Source organism: Arachis duranensis, chromosome 3 (assembly GCF_000817695.3).
Source record: "Arachis duranensis cultivar V14167 chromosome 3, aradu.V14167.gnm2.J7QH, whole genome shotgun sequence".
NCBI classification, from domain to species: domain Eukaryota; kingdom Viridiplantae; phylum Streptophyta; class Magnoliopsida; order Fabales; family Fabaceae; genus Arachis; species Arachis duranensis.
In genome coordinates this window covers 9888021-9909089 of record NC_029774.3, presented here as the reverse complement: position 1 = coordinate 9909089, position 21069 = coordinate 9888021, and the positions used below count along the sequence as shown (strand labels likewise).

Sequence of the window (21069 nt, the reverse complement as noted above, 5' to 3'; positions counted from 1 at the left end):
ACCTGCAGAGAAACCCCATGTAGATGATGGAAGAAGCATGGCTAACCAGAATCATGACTTGGTGGTTGTTGGTCCAAGGACAGTTCAATCCTTTGGTGCCATTGGTAGGGCTGATCAACGAATTCAGAATAGTATGCACAAACAAACATCCCATTTCTTCGGCCATGGCACAAATGTATCCACCACCTAAACGCAATTGGTTCTGGCAACAGTAATAATAGCATCAAAATACAGGGAGTCATGGCTAACTGCACAGTGCACAAGACATCGCAGAATGCTACTCCTCCATGCTAGTACTCGTAATTTGACCACCAAAGTTGTGAATCCATTCTACTAATCTCAAAGTCGTAATTTAGGCATACTTCAGTAGGCGTGTGATGCTCCAAAAAGTAAAAGTTCGTCCCCAAAGTAAAACAAAAACTAATTTTGCAATTACAAGTTCTCAAAACGGTAATATCATCAATTTGTCATAGTTCTAGACAAAAGAATGACTTACTTCCATAGCAGATAGCTATGCTATGTTGAACGAAATTACCAGCTGTGTATAGTAAGAAATTCCCAAACCTTATTAGGAGATATTTGCATTCTTCAATGATTGGCATGCCACTGAACCTGCAGATGTACGCATGATATCCACCCCCAGCATTGCAACACAAGAATCATCTGTCTTTAGATGAGGCTGCACTGTTTCCCATATCTTCTTCTTTTGAATCTGCAGGTTCACACAAGATAGAACAATAATAACTAGTGACATAACTAATCAATCGCTCCTTCTCTACAATTCATCTATATATGAAATATGTGAGAAAAACTATATCTGCTTGAGTTATTGGTGTTCTTCCTAAAGCTCAGTCTGTATTTCCTTGGACATCAGATTCATTGTTTTGAAACATTTTCACAGTGAACTTCCTATACAATATATGTAAGGGTATAACCATAAGTCAGAGGTTTTATTTATATAAACACATATTATCCAAATTCTATAACTTCAGTGGTCAGCTAGTTAATCATACTAATTAAGCAAGTAAGATATATTGCCTGATTGGGAGTGCCAGCAGCAGGTTGATTATCCTTTTCATCCTCTGATCCGAACCATATTCTTTCACCAAGGATTGCATCCTCCGGAGGGAACAGAAGTTCAACATTCTCATGCTTTGCATCAGAAGCAGCCATGAGCATTCCACAAGACTTGACACCACGCATATTCCTTGGTTTCAGATTTGAAAGAACAATAACCTTTTTGCCCTGCATAGGCACCATCCCATTTGTTAATTTGTATAGAAAAAACACAAATGGGACACCGAAGTCACTAATTCCCTATTTCCAATCTATTTCTGCAATATTGCCGCAAAGAAATAAACTAACTTGACCAGTCAAAAAACCGTAATCCCTCATCACATATTGCACAACATAAGATATATATGTGCAGAACTAACAATCAGAATTATGTACACTATCAACTAAATCCTCTTTTTTTTTTTGGTATAATCCTCTTTGATATAATATTTAAAAAAAGCACCTGAAGTTGTTCAAGAGGGACATAGTTGACAAGACCACTACATATGATTCTGGGTTCAGGCTCACCAATATCAACCTCTTCCACATAAAGAGAATCAGCTTCTTCATGCTTCCACGCTTTCACAATTTGACCAACCCTTATATCAAGTAACCCCGCCGCATCTTTAGCACTATTATTATCGTTCTTCTCAGTGCCTTCACCATTACCATCATTGGATGCCGTTGTGGGTTCCGCCACTGTTTCAGAAGAAGAAGAAGAAGAAAGTGTGCAAAATGAAGGGAACCCAGATGGGGTTCTGCTCCATCTTCTTGTTACTGATGATGATGAAGAAATGGAGAAAAGAGGGAACTGGTTGCGACGGAAGCGCGTGGCGCTGGAAATGAGGGAGCGGTGAGTTGAAGATGTAGCTGAGAAGAAGGAGGAGAGTGATGAGAGCAGAACAGCTCCACCACCACTCTTTAGCGCATTCGCCATTTTTTGCTGTCGCTCATTTTCTGATATTGTTCTCAAGATAAATTACTATCCTTTTGTGGTCAATCTTAAAATTTAAAATTCTTTTGGATCAGTTTGAAAATTTTATAAATTTAGGGGTTAAAATGAATATCCCGTAAATTGTATGGGCATTGAATGAAATTATACCTACTCCAGTTTAACTATTTAAAAAGTATCAGAAAAAAGTCATGTTAAAAATGATAGAAAACTTAAAAAATTACAATTATTCTTTTGAAAAGAGATAAGTTGTCATGACATCATATGATCATATCAATTCATTGTTAATAATTAAGACTATTAGCACTATTTATATTTGTAAATATCTAACTTGATACATCTAAACAAATGAGTTGACAATCCAACCCATAAATAAATATGATTAGTTGTGAATAAAATAAGGTTGGAAAGCGAAACTAATCCTACACTATTTTATTTATTGTCACCCCTACTAATAATAAAGAGATTTAGGTGTTTAAAAGTCTAAATTAGTGCATGTTTGGGCGCCATTATTTTGTTAAAAAAAAGATTTTTTTTCAATGAAAAAAGATCTTTTTTTATTTTTTAACGTGTTTGGCAAATTTCTAGTAGTAAAAGTAAAAGCACTAATAAAATCAAAAAAAGATCTTTTTTGAGAAGCTGTAATTTACATCTTTTTTTAAAAGATCTTTTTTTCTTAAAAAAAAGATGTTATTCATGTAATAAATAAACAAAAAAGTACTTTTATATTGTTATACCCAAATATAATTGATAGATAAAAAAGACATTTTTACATGAGATATTCAAACATAAAATTACTTTTACTTCTCTATAAGATCTTTTAAAAAAAGATAACTCGAAAAAAGATCATTTTACCTTTTAAAAAAGATAAATCTGCTATTATCTTTTGGAAAAAAAATTTATTAGTTCCTTTTAAAAAAGATAAAATGAACTCCATTTTTGCCATCAAGCCATGCACTTCGTTTCTTCCTTCCAAAACCTCTGTGATTTCGCAAACATATTTTAAGAGAGGGAGCACAGATCCTATATTCCTATCAATTAAAAAATCTCCTTGATTGGAGGCCATTGTATAACATCGTACAGAAAGAAGGTACAAAACAAAGGCACAAACATAAATAGAAGAATACATGTATATAAGATGGAATCAGAGTAAATAATTGAAATTTGAATTACACATGAAACCAAAGATGTAATATCTTTGATAATGATTCTTACTTTAATTTGGCCATGCCCATGATTAACTCAGTTTTCAGTGTCCTCAGACCTCAGGCTTCATAACTTATAAACAACTTGATCCATGATAGTGAAATAAACAACCCCCCATGAGAGAAATCACTGACGAGGGAGTATCAATGTAATAGTCCTAACACAGTGAAGGAGTATATCGAGAGGCTAATTCTCACTCCTGTAACTAACTCCCTAAATTCACAGAGGTTATCTTATTCCTCTTCTTCTATATGGATACTTAAAAGGAGTAATTTCTCTAAACTTGTTGTCCTTAAGGTTAAAAGAGGAAAAGGCCAGCTTCAACTTCTCCGCCAACTCCCAAGTGCTTTCAAAATCTGCTAGGTTCTACCATTTCACTAGAACTTCAAGTTCTCCCATCTTGTTGATGGCAAAACTTGCAAGAGTGGCTTGCTGTAGATGCAGGGGATTTGGGCTAGGCTTACTAATCTCAGGAGAGGAAATAGCGTTGTTAGGCCTGCCGCAAGGCCCACCGAGACCGCATTTCTCCTTCAAGTTGATTATGTGAGAGAGACATATTATGATCAATACATGAATGCATATCAACATTCCCGAGTTGGAATCCAATTAGAACTGACTGCTTATGTAGGTTTGAAAAATGAGCTTCAGTGACCATGCCTGTCAACTCATTGTAAGAAACATCTAAATGTGTCAAGGAGGTTAGATTTTGCAATGACTCCGCCCTTTAAGCATATTATGACCAAGGTTGAGTTCAACAACATTTTCTAGTTGTTATCTCTCATGTCAAACAGTTGCTGGCTACATCAAGATATTCAGATTGATTGTTTCAACAATGTCAACTTGCAGAGTTCACCAATGGAACTAGGAATATCACCCTCAATAGAATTTTTAGACAAGTCAAGTTTCCAATAGAAGATGGAAGCCTCCCATATAATGCATTAGCTGCTAAATCAAACACTTGAATCTTTATCCATCTTCTTGCAAAGAAGTCAAAGCAGCTTGCTGTCAAATAATTACCATTTAAAAGACAATAAATTTGGGAACTGTCCAAAATCAAGTGGTATTCTTCCATGCAAGGCATTAAATCTCCTATCAATATGTTGTAGGCTGGCTATATTAACAAGCCAATCAGGTATTCTTAACAAGTTGTTAGAGCTAAGGTCTCTGACAGCAAGTGAAGTAAAGTTGATAGAAGGAACAGATGGAATAGGACCAAACATCTTACAATGAGAAAGATGCAACTCAACTAAAGAGGATACATGGTTTATAGCACTAACCAACTCAGTTCCTACCGAAGAAAGGTCAATTCCATCCAAGGCAAGGTGTTCTAAAGAGGTAAGGCCTGTCACACTGTAGATTTTCAACATCTAAGCTTGAAAAGCTCATATAAAGAAATTTCAAGTGCGAAAGATTTCTAAACTTTGGAGGAATTTTGCCAACAAAGTCAGTACCTGAGAAGTTCAAATATTGCAAATTCTCTAGTGATCCAATGAATTCAGGAGTTTATACTCAAGTCTAAATGCCTTAATGACTTGAGTTTCACTAATGATGGTCATAAATAATCAAGCATTGCTATAGGGAAGGTCATAAATAATCAAGCAAAGAACAAGGAACACTGGTAAAACTAAGGCCATCTTTTTAATTGATGTTGCCCTTAAGCTCCATAGACAGAAAGTATATTTAATTTCTCAATTCTCTGAGTTTTATGTATGTTCACACTCTTAATGAACTCCCATGCAACACAATAAACTTATACTAATTCCATGGAATTCAAAATTGAACCTTCACAGATACATAAGACAAGCTAAGGTCAAGAATGTGCAGGCTAAGATGTATCTATTAACAATTAATTTTCTATAAGACGAAAACTATCCAAGACAATTGCCATTGTTTTATGTATTTAATCAAATTAATTTTTCTGTCGTACGGTTCACTAGCCAAAGTAAATTCTTTATGGAAAAGTATAGGTAGACAATGAAAATATTAAATAATGTGAACAATGAATATATCGGATGTTTAATTTACTAGGTGTTTTGATGTTCAATTCATTAGGTGTGCGGATGGTTATTCTAATATTAAGATTTAGGTGAGTAATTTAGAATGTAGTGTGTTTTACTTGAATTGGGTCAATTTTAAGATCCGTTGTTCATGTTATTCAAAAAAGTTATTAGTTACCTAACATAACCCATTGTTTATTGATTGATGACTGCACTTGGAAGAAAAGGAAGAGTTCTTTGATTTTAATTTATTATGCTGATTATTATTACTTGCAAACTATGCTTTAACAATAAACAATGCCACTCTGCTGCCTGCTATTAAGTAATGTCAAATTTCCGGTGTTCTTAACTTGCAGTGGAAATTATTAAATAACATTGTCATTGTTGTCAGGAAAATTCAATAACTTGGGGACAAAAAGTTCAAACAGAAGTAATAATGTATTCTAATAAACGCAGTGTTCTTAATTTCTCTTTGGCAAGAAATTGTTATTTCACAGAGGAAAAAAAGAAGACTGGTTTTTAACTTTGAAAAATAGCTCATACAAAAAATAAGAAAAATATATTCTTATTATATAAAAATTGATACCTAAATTTTTTTATATTATGTTTAAGCCATATTTCTCTTTCTAATGATATCATATCAGTAATTTTATTTACTTTGACAAAATTTAGAAATTAACCAATCATCTTTTAGTAAAAAAATTTTAAGAAAATTTAAATTTTTTATCTATTATTATTCAATTAAAATATAAAATACTAATTAAATACAATAAATATACATTAAAAATAACATAATAACTATAAAAATTTTCAGTTACAAATATTGAAATTCTACAACTTAAACATATTAATACTCTAACAACTACATTATTTGGTCTACTTATACATGCTACATAAGACTTTACTAATCTTTAATTATTAATCTCTAATACTAATTAGCAAAAACTCCTTCAAGTATACATTAAAAGTGTCGTAATAATAATTATAAAAAATTTTAGTTACAAATATTAAAATTCTACAACTTAAAAATGTTAATACTCTTACTAATACTCCTTCAAATAAGTTTAAATTTGTCACATTTTCTTGCTAAATACATTAAATATATTATGTTTATAAAATTAATTCATAATTTTATATTTACCTTTTTTGTATTTTTCATTCTCATTTATTTTTCTAACCCCAAGTAAGTTCAAATTTGACGCATCTCCTTATTAGCTATATTCAAATACATCATAATTATAAAACTAATATATATTTTTGGTGTTTCTCATTCTCATTTATTTTGTTTAAATTTTCTTTAATTATTTGCAACCCAAAGAACACTATATGAGAAGATAAAGTATGACAAATAAAATAAATGTAAAATAGAAGCAACAAATAAAAATATAATTTTATACAACTCTAATATAAAAGGTCTATATCTTTTTAAAAAAATAAATAAATTTAAATTTTTTAAGTCATAAACTATATTTTAATTTATATTATATTTTAGTTGAATAATTATATAGAATTATATACAAATTATCAAATAAATATTCTACAAAATATTTTTAATATAACAATTCAAATTTAACATTAATTTACATATTATCTAATCAATCTCTAAATAATATAATACTTATTAGAATATACTATACAGTATAATTAATTTATCTTTTGGCGCATCACGCAGGTCTCACTCTAATTTAAAATAAAATGAAAAGCACCTGAGGTTCTTTAAGGGCTAAACTGTATATAGCATAAAATTTAAGGGGCTATTTTTTTTTTTTTGTTATGGAATTAAAAGTAGTAATATACCTTAACATTGTAATTTTTTGTGTTTTTTAAAGTTGTGGGAAATACACAAATTAGAGGGTCCGATTTCTGTACCTCAAAATTTTTTAATTTTTTTAACACAAATCGGACGGTCCGATTTGTATACCTCTAAAAATCGAACGGTCCAATTTCTGTGGCTCTAATAAATTGGACGGTCCAATTTCTACTTCTCTAATTAAACTGACTCCACATTTGAGAATAACACCCCAATAATCCACATTTTAGAAAAATACAATTACTACTCCAATATTAAAAATAAAAAGTTCAATTTTAAGGATGTTAAAAACAATTATCCTTATCCCCATTTCGCTTTGCTGTTGTATTTTGAGTAAAACCTCACTTACACAAAAACAATTTTTTTACTATGATGATTATGCACAAAACACAATAGCCTAAACCAAATGCCAATTTTACCTTTTACACTATAACTACTACAACACCACCATGCACCATCACCATTACCACCATTGCTTTCCACCGTTAAGTTACTTTTGGCAACAAGAAAAAAAAAAGGAAAAAAAAAAAGGAGCAAAACAGCAGCCGTTCACAGATTATGATAAAACATAAATTTCAAGCTCCTAAGGTTACATTTGGCTTGCTGTAACTACAAACCAATCAGAGACCTTATACAAAATGAAACTAAAATATATGAGTATACAACGAGAACACAATAAACCATTTAATGGTGTATGAAACAAAAAAAAGTAAAAACACTGACAGTCTGACACCTGCTACAATGAGGCTACTTCTTTTGGACAGAATTTTCACCATAGTTTCAATATCTTGTAAACAACTTGATCCACAATTGCAAAATAGACACCACCCCACGATCTCTTTATTGAAAAGATTAAATAAGGAATCACAATTAACCTATCATCATTTGCATCCTCATTATTTTGTCCCTTGTTGTAGTCATGACTAGGATAAACATCGTTTGGAAACTTTACAAGAAGGGGAGGACCACACAGACCAGGATTCCCAACATAACAAGATTCATCAAAGGTTGTCATGTGACCTGTATAAGGAATGACACCTGAGAAGTTGTTGTTGGACAAATCTAGGTACCCCAAAAATGATAAAGAAGCCAAGCTAGAGGGAATCATTCCAGAGAGTTGATTATGTGAGAGATCAAGAGATGAAAGTTGATGCAAATTTGACATGCCTTCAGGAATTTGGCCAGTTATATGATTTCTTGACAAGTTGAGAACTACCAAACCAGATAGCTTTGTAATTTCCTTGGGAAGATTTCCAGTGAAATTATTATCTGAAAGGTCTATGCTAGTAACAAGAGAAAGAGTCTTGGTATACACTAGAGATTGGCCCTTTGTAGTCACAACCAAGCTTTCTTCATAGTACACTTTGTACACATCCTCAAATCCTCCGTACCTTAAATATTTGTTTTTCTTTGGCTCATCAACTATAGCTTTCAGATGACCTAGGCTAGGTGGAATGTTGCCATCCAAGTTATTTCTGGCAAGATCTAGGACTTGTAATGCATTGAGTTTTGAAAGCTCATGTGGCAATCCTCCAGAAAATGCATTAGACCTTAGCCTAAGAATTCTAAGATGTGCAAAACCATCCGTTAGCCAAGGTGGAATACTGCCTGAAAATCTGTTGTTTCCGATATCAATGGTTTCCAAATTGAACAAATTTCTAAAAGACAATGGCAAAGTCCCCCAAAAATTGTTATTACTTAGATGCAATGATCTGAGTCTTTGCAGCTGACCCAATGAAACAGGAATTATCCCAAAAAAATTATTGCTCCTAAGGTCTAATACCTCCAGAGATGAACAATCTCCAAGGCATGGAGGGACCTTTCCTGTTAAATTGTTGTTTGAAAGATCCAGGACCACAAGTAACTGCACTTTTCCTAAAGACATTGGTATTTCTCCTTGAAGCTGATTATGTGAAGATAAAAATTCTATGCCAAACATGATGTTCCTTGGGATAGTACCATAAAAACGATTGTGTGAAAAATCTCAAAATGAAACTAGCACTGTTGGAAGGTGAATTGGTCCCTCAAACTTATTAAAGCTTAGATCAACAGCAGTGAATTGTGCAATAGGTATTGGAGTTGGAAGCTTTCCCTGTAATTCATTATGGGAAATATTTAAATATGACATATTAGATGACATATCCCAAAACCAGAAATGCCAGCATTTGAGAAGTCTAAGTAATCAACCTTATTTTGTGATTTCAACCAAGCAGGAAAAGAAGGCCCTAGAACACATGAACCCATTTCAAGATCGGTGAGTTGGAATGGTGGGATCCAATGGGAGCTAACAGTCACAAAGAATGAATTGGAAGACAGCAATAAAGTATCAAGCTGACTTAGCTTTGAGAAATGGGCTTCAGAGATCACACCTGTTAACTGATTGTCAATGACACTTAAAATTTGCAACTGAGAAAGTTGTCCTATGCTTTCTGGGAGAGTCCCATTGAGTCTGTTGACTCCAAGGTCCAAAGAGGTAAGCTTTTGCAATGACCCTCTGGAAACTGGAATGGGACCTTCAAGTAGGTTAAAAGAAAAGTAGAGTTTAACAAGATTTTCTAGTTGATCTAACCAGATTGGGATTTTACCCTGAGTTGATTGAAGGATAGGTCAAAGGTCTTCAAATAAGGAAAAGGTTTTCTTGAATGACCGTTGTCTATTCCTTCAAGATATTCAGGTAGTCTTCCTGTGATTTTGTTATGCGAAAGCCGGAAAAAATTCAAGTTGCAGAGTTTACCGATGGAAACTGGAAGTTCACCCTCAATATGATTGTCAGAAAGATCAAGGTGAACCAGAGAAGTCAAGTTTCCAAAAGAAGATGGAAGCTTCCCATATATTTGATTAGCTGCCAAATTGAGAACTTGTGTCTTTTCCCATCTTCCCCTGAAGAGTTGAGAGCAGTTTGCTGTCAGATTATCATTGTCCAATAATTTCAAGGACAATAAATTTGGCATCTCTCCAAAACCAAGTGGTATGCTTCCATACATGTGATTATGGCTTATATCAATATGATGTAGGCTGGTTATATTTACAAGCCAATCAGGTATTTTTGACACAATGTCGTTAGATCTAAGATCCATCACAGCAAGTGAAGTGAAATTCAGAGATGGAAGAATCGGAATATGACCTTGCAGGCTGCAATCAGATAGATGCAACTCAACTAAAGAGGGCAGTGTATTTATTGCACTAACCCAATCAGTTCCTACCATTGAAAGGTCAACTCCACGCAAGGCAAGATGTTCCAAAGAGACAAGACCAGTCACCCATTTCAGGGTTTCAGCATGTAAGCTTAAAACCTCACTGCTTATATCAAGAGACTTCAAATGAGAGAGGTTTCCGAAATTTCGAGGAATTTTTCCACGAAAACCAGCATATGAGAGGTTAAGATATTGCAAATTCTCTAGTGATCCAAGGAATGCAGGTATTGGTATACCATTGAAGGAGTTGAGACTCAAGTCTAAATGCCTTAATGACTTGAGTTTCATCAACGACGGTCTTACCACACCACTTAGATTAAGCAATCCATACCTGTTATAAGAACCTGGGAGATCAATTGCAACAACGGCTCCTGTGCGGTTGTCACAGCGTATTCCATGCCATTGACAGCATTTTCTGTCTATCCATGATGAAAGCTGGTTTGCAGGATCATCAAGCCCATCTTTGAAGTCTATTAGAGCTTCTCTATCGGAAGCTAGGCAATCAACCGGTTGAGCATAGCTGTTGGGAGCATAATATGTGTTTGTGAAGCAAAATACTAGTAACAAAAATGCAAATAAGGTGATATTTTCCATGGTTGTTGCTCTCAGGTCTGGCTGCAAACCAATATATTCGTGTCGATTCTTAACCTGGCCTCATTATTAATTTCTGTGTTAATGATAAACTTACTATAATTCCATGGAAGCCTTCCAAGCTGAGCCTTCACGGACGAGACAAGATGGATATATACAAAGTTGATATAAAAATAAATATATGCAAGACAGAATGATTGACCAGAAACATGCATCAGAAAGAGAAGCAAATGTTTCTGAAAATAACACATTCAAGTCAAGACAATTGCTAATGTTCCATTGTGTCCTGAATCCTATTAAAAAACTCCCCAACAACTCCACGGTTCTGATCTCTAGTGACTACTCTGCTACTATTTTACTTCTATTGGTCTCTCTTGATGATTTTAATCTTAGCCTCAATAATTTTTAAAGTAGCTCCACAACTTGCTAATCCTTGCATATAGGTGAAATAACTAACTTCAGGTCATAATCAGGGTCAATTTTGCTCTAAACTATAATAATATACAAAATTAGAAAGAAAGCAACCTGCCAACGTTGCGTAGTGCTTGATTTACAAAGGAATGTTGAGAGTAATTTACTCTTTCATTTCGTTCGTCCTTTGGTGTTTGGTTTGTAGTGGCTATGCCTACTCAGCAGAGTATCAATCTTCTACATGATATATAGGTTTAATTCCTCTATTACTTCCTATAATTTTACCAAATTTTTAATTATATCTCTGTATTTTTTTCTTTTCAATTAGGTCCTAACACTGCTTTTAATTTTGTAATTAGATCCTTTCTAGTGTAAAAAATATTAGTTAACTGAATATTTTATCACAAATTGAAAATATCTATTATTAAAAACCTAATTAGATTTTTTATCACATATTTTTTGAGAGAAATATTCTATTAATTTTAACATTTTGACCTGAAAAACCTAATTACAAAATTAAAAACAATAGAGATCCAATTAAAAAAAAGTATAAAAATCTAATTGCAAATTTTATAAAACTACAAAACCAACAGAATAATTAAACCGGATATATATACTTTTCCTTAGTATTTATTTAAGTTATTTTGTGGGGAACAAATAAAATTATTTTGGGATCATAACAGTCAGTTAAACACAATAATATAACATTTAACGATATATATATTTAACTGTTAGAGGAATTATAATGTGTTGTAGCTCAGTTTTCTTAATCTCGCTACAGCACGAAATACTTGAATATCAACTGAGTACAGAAACAGAGATATATCCAGTGGCTGATTCTTTTTGTGTATATAATAACATTTTTCAAATAGAACTCTGGCAGAACTCATTAATATAGTAGTTTGGTTTCTTTCTACAGCTTCCTCGGTTGAGATTTTATAACAACCAACAATAATCCATCCTCCGAATATCCCAATGCATTTAATTATACAACTGATAATCTGATATACTGTATTACTGTGTACTCTTTTAAATTTGAATCACGTGTTAGTTTCTCAAGTTCACAAACTTTTAACTGTCTTTCCTGAAAACAGAACAGGGTGGAATGACGAAACTCACCATTTTAAACTCGATTACTCTGCATGTATTCCGATGTCACCTCATCTTTACAATCTGCCCTGATAATTTACATGAGTTTCTCATAAGCGCACCAAATTATGTCTTCCATTATGTTTTTTTTTTTTCAAGTCACATCCTTCTAATTCTCAAATAAGGCTTACCAGTCGTCGAATTAAGAGCTTCATCTTAAGTGTTATTATTAAGTTTCAGTTAGTGGCTAATCTGGCATCCGCTTGTCAGCATTTTTCAGCAGAAAAAATCGAACCCTTCACAGCACAATTATGGATCCTAAATAAAATGAGCACTATTTCACTAAGGAGCTGCTCAGCACATACAACCAGAAGATGACACGTGGAGAAAGAGATGCTATACAATGAGACTATCCAAAAATATACATGCAAAATCAACACCAAGACACATGGAAACGCCCTTCCCGACACTCATCTAAACCCTAAAATCTATTCAGTACAACAGTGTACTGAAGATTAAAAATGAAAAAATAGGCACAAGAAATCCCACTCCACCAGAATTACAACCTGCAAGATGCGTAACATTCAGAAAGTCAAACTTTTACTCGGGACCAATTGACAAACACCAATAGATAATTTGACAAGAACATAATCCATGCAACCTAATTGTTAAAATTGAGCATGCACAAATCGGAATGCTAAGGAACACAAATGTTTAAAGAAACTATTGTATTAACTATTAAATTTGTTGACAGCATACATAATTTATTCATTGAAAAATTCAAAATGGAACCTGAACTGCAATGAGTGATGATACTAACCAATATTTTTCAGTGCCGAAGTTGGTAATGCAGGTAAGGACATCTCTGCAAAACTCCAAGTAGACATGAGTTAAACAAATGCAAAAAAAATTTGGAATATCGATATCCAATGGCAAAAATAAAGTGAAAATTGTTAAGAAAAATACCAGGTGCACAGAGCGACACAGATGTAATGGAAGATGATGAAGGCCAAGGTGCAGCAACATTGTCACTCAAATCACATGTAAAGCTAAATCCTGATGAATTGTCAAATATCACATCTTGAGGCAAGCTTCCAAGCAGACATCCTGCACATAAACCTACATTATTAATCTTAACAGTTCAATCTTTTGCTTTACCAGGAATAGAAAATGGTTCACTTTGATTTAAATGGTTTTCTCCCCCCTAAAACAGTATAACCCAGGATTGTATTCTAATTGATCACCCTTCTTAAAAAAATGGGGCATAATAGCATGACTTTGCGCTCAACTGCCCAACTCCACGTATCAGTTGAACCAGTGTGCAAACATATTATTGAATTAAAAATAATAGCAGCCAACCCACCTTGTTGAAGTCCAAAGGCTGCTGCTTCTCAACACCATGCATAGCCACAACAGAGAGAAAAGTTAGGCCAGACAAATTAAGAGAATCACCGTGGACAAAAAATAAGAACATCAATTGACAAAATAGAGTAGGATAATACTTTGTAAGCTAAAATCTTTTAAGTCAACGTCACAGAGCTGATAAACATTTGTCATTATGCCGCCTCTACGTAACATAGATCCAAAAAGTGTTGCACATATTATAGCTTGCTTATTTGTAATTAACATTTGTTGCTGTATTCCGGCGATGTATGTGTTTAATGAACTACAGCACGAAGGGCTAGGGGCAGCAACATTCCGACATGCATTCATTACTTCCGAGGGTTCCTTAAAATTCAAAGGGCATGCTGCACACACATTATGCACCTCATTAGGAGAATTAAACTAAAGCAGAACACAAATTATCATTTGATTTGTGGAAAATAGATAACAATTTCTAGCAGCACAATGATACATTCAACAGCAGATGCATAACCAAATTATCAAACTCAAAAGATATACTACATTAAAGTTAAAAAAATTAAAAAAATGTACCTTTGTTAACTTTGCAGGCAGACAGTATTCGGAATGTAGTATTAGCAGCTTCCAATGATAACTTTTTGGAAAGGTATGAATAAACAACGCCTTTGCAGTCATTAAGATAATCAGTGTGATTCATTTCACCAGCCACATTCCCATTGTCATTAAGCATCATCTGCCTTCCAGAAATCTGAAGTGCAGCATCCATTATTGCAGGCTGGCAAACAGGTCTACAACACTCTTTTAGCGGATCAACTGTGCTGCAGGCCTCAAGTAATTTACTTGTGTTAACCGTTTTTTCAAAAGTAGAAACATCCTTCACAGGGCATGACCCACCTGTAAGATTCGATGGTTTTATGGAGCAAAGTGTGGGAAGCATTGTGCCATTTGACCCTTTACTGGATAGAATATTGATGATATCAGTAAAACAATGATCAGAAGCTGCAGTTGGCAAAACCAACTTATCAGATTTGATGTTGAAGAAACCCTGGAAGATGTGGATTAAGCTACTAAACTGTGGACAACATATTACATTCCCTACGAGCGCTGCCAGTGCTCCGGTGCAATCAGATGCTGTTTTATCTATGATATTTGATATATCCGAAACTGAAAAGTTTACAGGGCATTTTCCGGTTAAAACTGGTAGATATCTGTTTGGGGAACTAGGGAAACTAGTGTACATTGGTGACAAAGGCTCAGTGGGATATGGGTATTTTGGCAATACAGCAGGAGAAATTTCTATGGGCTCAAAGAGCCCAGATTCTCCAGAAATAGGTTCCTTAGCTAACTCTACCAGGGTAGAAATTTGTCTAGGGCCAGCATGTGTTTCTCGTGCTGTCACATCTTGGAAAGTAGGAAGCCAGATGAAAAATAGAATTAACTGACAGCACCAAGAACCTGCAAGAATATAAGCACTTAGAACTACAAGCCCTACACAACAATCAACCCTTCTACTATATTAGGAGGTCAACAAAAACCATAACACAAACCAAAAAAGAAAAATCATATTAATGAGGCTTGAAAACAGTAATAACACCGCTGCAGTAATTGATTAAGGGTTCATATACAAAAGATTGCAAATCAGCAACAAATAACAAATAACATAAAAGTAAGAATAGAATGACAAAAGAAGCCTCCAAAAATTACACTAGTGCTTACCCCTATAATTAGCATCCTGAAAGCTAACCATAACTCCCTAGCCTTCAAGTACCATTAATTTTCACACAGCAGAACAAAATGGCCGCTGGTGATAAGTCAAATAACGGCACATTGTAGAAAACTTGGTAAAACCTCAGTACCTTCAAGCTTGAGATCTGGAACTAAGAACTGAGATAGTAGTTTAGTTTCCGTGAGCTTCCACAAAAGGAAACCAGCTCGGAGAAGCGTGGAACGAATATTCTGAGGACTCGCCGGGTTAACTCAGATAGGGATCGGAGAGAGAAAGAATCTTGAGATTGAAATGCATGGACTAAAGTTAGCAGCAGAAGAAGGGGGGAAAAGAGGGGAAAATCGAAACCCTAACTGAGGAAGGAAGACGGTGGAGGAAGGAGGAAGAGGAAGGAGAAGACGACGACGAGCGACAGAGAGAGAAAGAGTGATATCATATGCTCACTCTCTTACATACAGCTGTCAACCGCATTACCAATTTCTATAAAGTCGAAACGCAGCGTTTTGGCGAGTACTAGACATTACAGTATTACACAACAAACAAACATTAGTCTTCACCAGTCAGTGCCGGAGTCTGCATTATCTACGTTGAAATGGGCCCAGTCCTTGCATTCCGGCCCATTTACCCGATAAAACAAATAAATAACCGCTCCTTTAACCAATTTAAGTTGGTCGAATGGTCAGCTCACTCGTCCATTTAAATAAGTGTTTGAGATTTGAATCTCGTTTTGTGTATATAATAATTTATTGGTCAATAAAACTCTAATTTATCATTGAGCTATCAGATTAAAAAATACTATAGACGACTAAAAAAAAATAACTGCTCTTTTGTTTTTAGAAGCTAATTAATCACCTAAAAGTATTTTTATGTGAAATTTTAAATTTGTAATTAAAAATAGTTAAATAATTTAAAATATTTAATATACTGGGCTAAACTTCTTCACATAACACTTGTTTACAAATCAAATATTATATGAAAGTATCTTTATGTCAGTAATCACTTTTTTCTTAATCTGATTCATCATAATCATATTTTTTATATATTTTTTTCATTTAAAAAGTTTCGGCTTAATTAGTTTTTAATTAATCTAATGTTTCGGTGAGTCTAATAAATCTAAACATGATAAATTAAATGTTGACTTTGAGTGATAAAGGTCAATTAAACATTTTGTACAAAAATATATACATTTGTTGTGTGTTAATTCTACTTAAAAACGAAAATGCATTGCGTGATCAGATAATATGAAGCTTATATACGAGATAATCTATTATCATACAAGCCTTTCATATAGTCCTAAAAAATTTTGATCATGAATGATCATAGTAAAATACTAAAATCTGAAATTAACTGAGAGTGGGAATGAGAATTTAATTGACTTTGATTGTGTACATTGTCTAGCACTAGATACATATATTCATAACATAAGTCACCGCTGTAGCACCTCTATTCTCTACAATAAAAAAAAAAGACATAATTCAACTATAAGCAAATTATAATAAAAGAAAATAATATTTTCTTACAGTATACAAGGCAGAATCAATAAAGAAAACGCTTAGTTACCATTAACTACCATCAATTACTATTAAGGCACAAAGCTCTAATAGCCAACAAGTGAGGTTGTATTGTGCCTTTCAAGGAATACAACCTCGTCAATATTGTGCAACACAAGTTACCATAGTTTTTTACTTTAACATATTACAAAAAAGAAGTCTCCACAATTTTAGTATTTGCTTTTCCTAACTAATCAATAGACTAAATTGCCTAAAGTGTGTTGATTTTTGGAAGTGTTAGTTGAGGTGAGGGAACTGGTTTGGAGGTTGGTGTCTCGGATCCCTCTAAAACAAGGTACACTCTACACGGATCAAAGTATGCGCAATTATTGTGTCCAAAATGAAACATTAACATGCGCAAATTCTTGTGTACACATGTTGTGACAAGTGCCAACACTACACCAAACTAACAAGGGTTCTTGTGGTCCCCACAATTGGGGGCTCCACTTCCTCCATCATTGAAATCTTTTTCCTGCAAATGCACGCCACAAAAACTAGCATCTAATGCCCTGAATCAACCACGTATACAACCAACTTCTTTACGACTCCTATAAACAATCAATCTAACAAACCTTTCATCCTTGGATGCTGGAGCCATGCCCTCTGAATATTCATTTATGAGGCTTTTTTGTTTGTGCTCATTAGAGGTCATTCATGAGATATTTTTGTTCCAAGTTTAGGTAATCTAACATTAGCACAAGATTAGAATAGATCCTCTCACGTTAAAATTTCATAAAACAATAACAAGTATTGAGTTTTACCTATAATAAGATGCTGTTATAGACCTGTATTTAATCTGAGTATCTAACCTTCTTGATCAACTTAATCAATAGTCAGAATCACCTTACATTTACATTGTTTGAAAAATTTCACACAAAAAGATGGGACACCCTTTTGCCATCTTTTTTGGTTACTTTTTTTGAAAAAAAAAAAAAGCACACACACACACACCTAAAAAAAACTCACCTAGAAACATTATCAAGAATAATAATTAATAAACTTATGAAGCAAACATTGATCAAATAGAATAGGATACTCCAAGCCAAACAACAAAAGCATGTCTTGATGCATGAATGATGAATATTTGGAGTGTCAGTGATTATGTACTTGGATTTAACTGGTTTTTAAAACACATTCAGAAATATTTGTGACTGATATTAGAATATAAAGCTTATATAGCCTGAAACCATAATCACCAATTGTAAAAATTGAAAATTTATTGCCAGGAAAAGAAAAATATAATTAAAATATTGGGTGTTAGCTACAAAGTAATACAAGGTAAAAATCCTCAAGCTGCGGTCAAAGACTATGTAGTGTTTCATATACTTTTGGTGCAACGATTTTTTTTTAAAAGCTATAACCACCAAAGTATATCCCCTTGTATGCAACTTCGGTAACATCATTTTTTGGCTAAACCAGTTGGCAAAGATCTGACAAGGGCACCCAGAAAAGCTGACCAAATCAAAACAAGCATTTACACAGGTTGCTCACTATTTCTTCATGCATCTGGTCTGTAATCAAGCATCTCCCTGATGTTTAACCTGATTGAAGGTCCCATTGCTGAACATATGTGGGCACTCTTCCAGTACACACCTTTAGCGCCCGATGGTTTGTTTGTGTCAACTGATTTCTGTGAAATGAATGAGAATGAGTTAAGCGGGGTACTTATCGCTTGCGCGAAATGTTATTATGAAAAGAAGCTTGGGGAATGACGGAAGAACATACTACTGCAGCAAGCAAGTTTACAAGTAGATCCTCCTCCGAAAAGTCGGCTTTTCCAAAGGGTAAGTGCACAATTCCAGTTTTATCTGCTCTGTATTCAACTTTCCCCTGCTTGAATTCTGCTATGGCCTGAAAAAATTTGAAGGCTCTCTGGTTAACCAATCGCAGAAGTTTTGCGGAAGAAAAAAAAGACTTACAGCCTTGTCAGATGTTGTAGGCAGAAATGTATTCAATTTTTCATGCACTATTCCCACACAATTTTTAGGATAGATAAAGAAAACAGAAAGGAGAAAAATCTTAGAAATACAATACTAGTATATGTATATACATTTTGCACTAAAAGAATGTGTATAACATTTTTCCCCATTGCAAATGAAGGAATGTTTCGAAGGAATAAACAATAAAAGTGGATAGCACACCTGAGGTATATTAGCTGTTACAGTGCCAGCTTTTGGATTTGGCATCAGTCCTCTTGGACCCAGAATCTTCCCTAGGCTAGCCACCTGACAGAATCCGCAATGATAATTAAGGGAGATTCTATCATAAGTAGCAACGCAGAAACTGTCCCTATTAAATTACTGAACTGCAAAGGATAAACATGAACATAGTAATATCTGGACTAATCAGAATGAAAAAGGTGGATTTAAACCTAATCACTTGAATAACATAAAGTTTGGATTAGAGAAAGCCAACTAATCAGAACATAGATCATCAGATCAACACCTTAGGCATCATATCTGGAGAAGCAATCAACTTGTCAAATTCCATGAACCCTCCTTTTATCTGTTCTATCAGATCCTCTCCACCCACCAAATCAGCTCCAGCATTTTTTGCTTCATCAAATTTTTCACCTATCAATACAAATTTGATTGCCATTAGGGAACTATTTGAAAAGAAACAAACAGCATGTGCATGTCCATTAACAATTAATAAGGAACAAATGCAAGGACTGAAAATTCCATTGGAAGCAGATATGAGCAAAGCAACAGAGACAGGACATAAAAACATTCATTCTAACAATGGATTTCAGACACCATCAAAGATGTTGCCCACAATGGTTTGACCACCTCATTCTTACTAGAAGATAAGAAATAAACTGTAAATAATACTCGAAGGTTAAGGGTCAAACTCAATATCACTATCAATATCTTTTCTTAAAGTGATAATCCTTTGCCCTCAGACTTACAGCTATTTGCACAAATGGATAACAATAGTACAAGACACAACCAAATCACATACTACATTCCGGCACAACGTAGTTCCATAATTAATCAGATACTAAGAGTAAGCACACAGGTGGAAAAGAACGAGAGATGGGATTTTGCCATTGGGGGAAACGGGTGACACGAGTTTTTTGAGCTAAATTTCGTAAGCATTACCAATTATTAGTCACTTACTGTACAGATTTAGAATTATACGACCTCCCTATGAGTGCAGTGGCATAGAAATTCCTGTATGTCAATATCTTGATGGCAAGACATCAATCAACTAGTGCAATAAAAGGGTTCACTTTATGCTCATCCAGGGAGGCATCCAGATAGAAAAATAATAATGGATAAATTTCCTTTCATCCACATAGTTCTAATAAGAAAATGTATTCTGCATGATCTGAAATCTTTTAATCAACTAGAAGTCTAAAAGTGAGAGTTAGAATTGAAAAAAACAAGCACCTTGAGTTAGAACAGCCACTTTAACCGGCTTCCCAGTTCCCTTTGGCAGATTTACCTATTAAGAAGAAGTGGATGAAGGACTTAGAATTTATTATTGTAAAACTTAGGGCTCATATGACTCAGGTTTTCAATGTACAGGTATGTAATAAACTAAAATAGGAGATAGTAGGAGACTCACCGTTGCTCTTAACTGCTGATCATTATATTTGGGGTCAATGTTGAGGCGGAAATGGGCTTCTACTGTTTCTACAAACTTGGTTTTAGCCGTTGCTTTGACCAAAGATATTGCTGTCTTCAAGTCGTAGTCTTTCTTACGCTCTCTCAATTGTTGAATTTCCAAGAACCTCTTAGACCTCGTCTGGTGATAAATCATAATAACATTAACCTTATAATAAAAGGAAGGAAACACAATATCAAATACAAAAAGATGAACCGAGCATGGAAAAAGCAAACTATTGCTTGAACATAACGACCGATCAACGAACCAAAAAGCTTGAATACAATTTCCTACACTCCAAAACACCTCTGACCATGTATTCAAACAACCTATCATTGAAAATTCAGATAAAATTATTCTATTATGACAGAATATTGAGCCATATAATCATGTTTTCTGTGTAAATGAATATTTATGTTCCAAAACCCTAAACTATTGATTTTATTCATCCCCTTGGTCTCTCCTGGTGATCTCAACTTCATGAAATGCCAAGTTTTTTTTTTCTTTTTGTTGATA

At 34.1% G+C, this 21069-nt stretch overlaps 3 protein-coding genes and 1 pseudogene across 10 annotated transcripts in view; all 4 read right to left on the bottom strand.

Annotated features, from left to right (window-relative positions):
- Positions 1-3: 3 nt before the first annotated feature.
- Positions 4-2017, bottom strand: LOC107477456 (uncharacterized). Of its 4 annotated transcripts, none has more exons than XM_052259531.1 (4): positions 1520-2017; positions 1039-1245; positions 565-712; positions 4-330 (listed from the first exon to the last, which is right to left on the bottom strand). In XM_052259531.1, exons 1-3 carry the CDS (start codon positions 1991-1993, stop codon positions 569-571), a joined length of 825 nt encoding a protein of 274 aa, XP_052115491.1. In that variant the 5' UTR covers positions 1994-2017; the 3' UTR covers positions 4-330; positions 565-568. The 4 variants fall into 4 exon arrangements, with proteins under 4 accessions (XP_052115491.1, XP_015952969.1, XP_015952970.1 ...); XM_016097483.3 differs by having other exon boundaries at positions 5-333; XM_016097484.3 differs by having other exon boundaries at positions 5-202.
- Positions 2018-7790: 5773 nt separating this feature from the next.
- Positions 7791-11400, bottom strand: LOC107477489 (receptor-like protein EIX2; annotated as a pseudogene).
- Positions 11401-12615: 1215 nt separating this feature from the next.
- On the bottom strand, positions 12616-15866 carry LOC107477458 (uncharacterized GPI-anchored protein At1g61900). 4 transcript variants are annotated; one of them, XM_016097485.3, is made up of 7 exons: positions 15385-15866; positions 14242-15123; positions 13809-14054; positions 13670-13696; positions 13273-13413; positions 13127-13171; positions 12616-12872 (listed from the first exon to the last, which is right to left on the bottom strand). In XM_016097485.3, exons 1-7 carry the CDS (start codon positions 15413-15415, stop codon positions 12799-12801), a joined length of 1446 nt encoding a protein of 481 aa, XP_015952971.1. In that variant the 5' UTR covers positions 15416-15866; the 3' UTR covers positions 12616-12798. The 4 variants fall into 4 exon arrangements, with proteins under 4 accessions (XP_015952971.1, XP_015952972.1, XP_015952974.1 ...); XM_016097486.3 differs by having other exon boundaries at positions 13670-13693; XM_016097488.3 differs by having other exon boundaries at positions 13670-13687.
- Positions 15867-18143: 2277 nt separating this feature from the next.
- Positions 18144-21069, bottom strand: part of LOC107477459 (50S ribosomal protein L1, chloroplastic) — a 3735-nt gene continuing 809 nt past the window's right edge. The window contains exons 2-7 of one of the 2 annotated variants that reach the window (XM_016097489.3): positions 20515-20721; positions 20337-20391; positions 19390-19517; positions 19086-19169; positions 18670-18795; positions 18144-18574 (exon numbers count right to left, since the gene is read on the bottom strand). In XM_016097489.3, coding sequence (XP_015952975.1) covers positions 18443-18574; positions 18670-18795; positions 19086-19169; positions 19390-19517; positions 20337-20391; positions 20515-20721 — 732 coding nt within the window. In that variant the 3' untranslated portion in view covers positions 18144-18442. The remainder of the gene's footprint in view (positions 18575-18669; positions 18796-19085; positions 19170-19389; positions 19518-20336; positions 20392-20514; positions 20722-21069) is intronic. The other variant, XM_016097490.3, reaches the window with a different exon arrangement.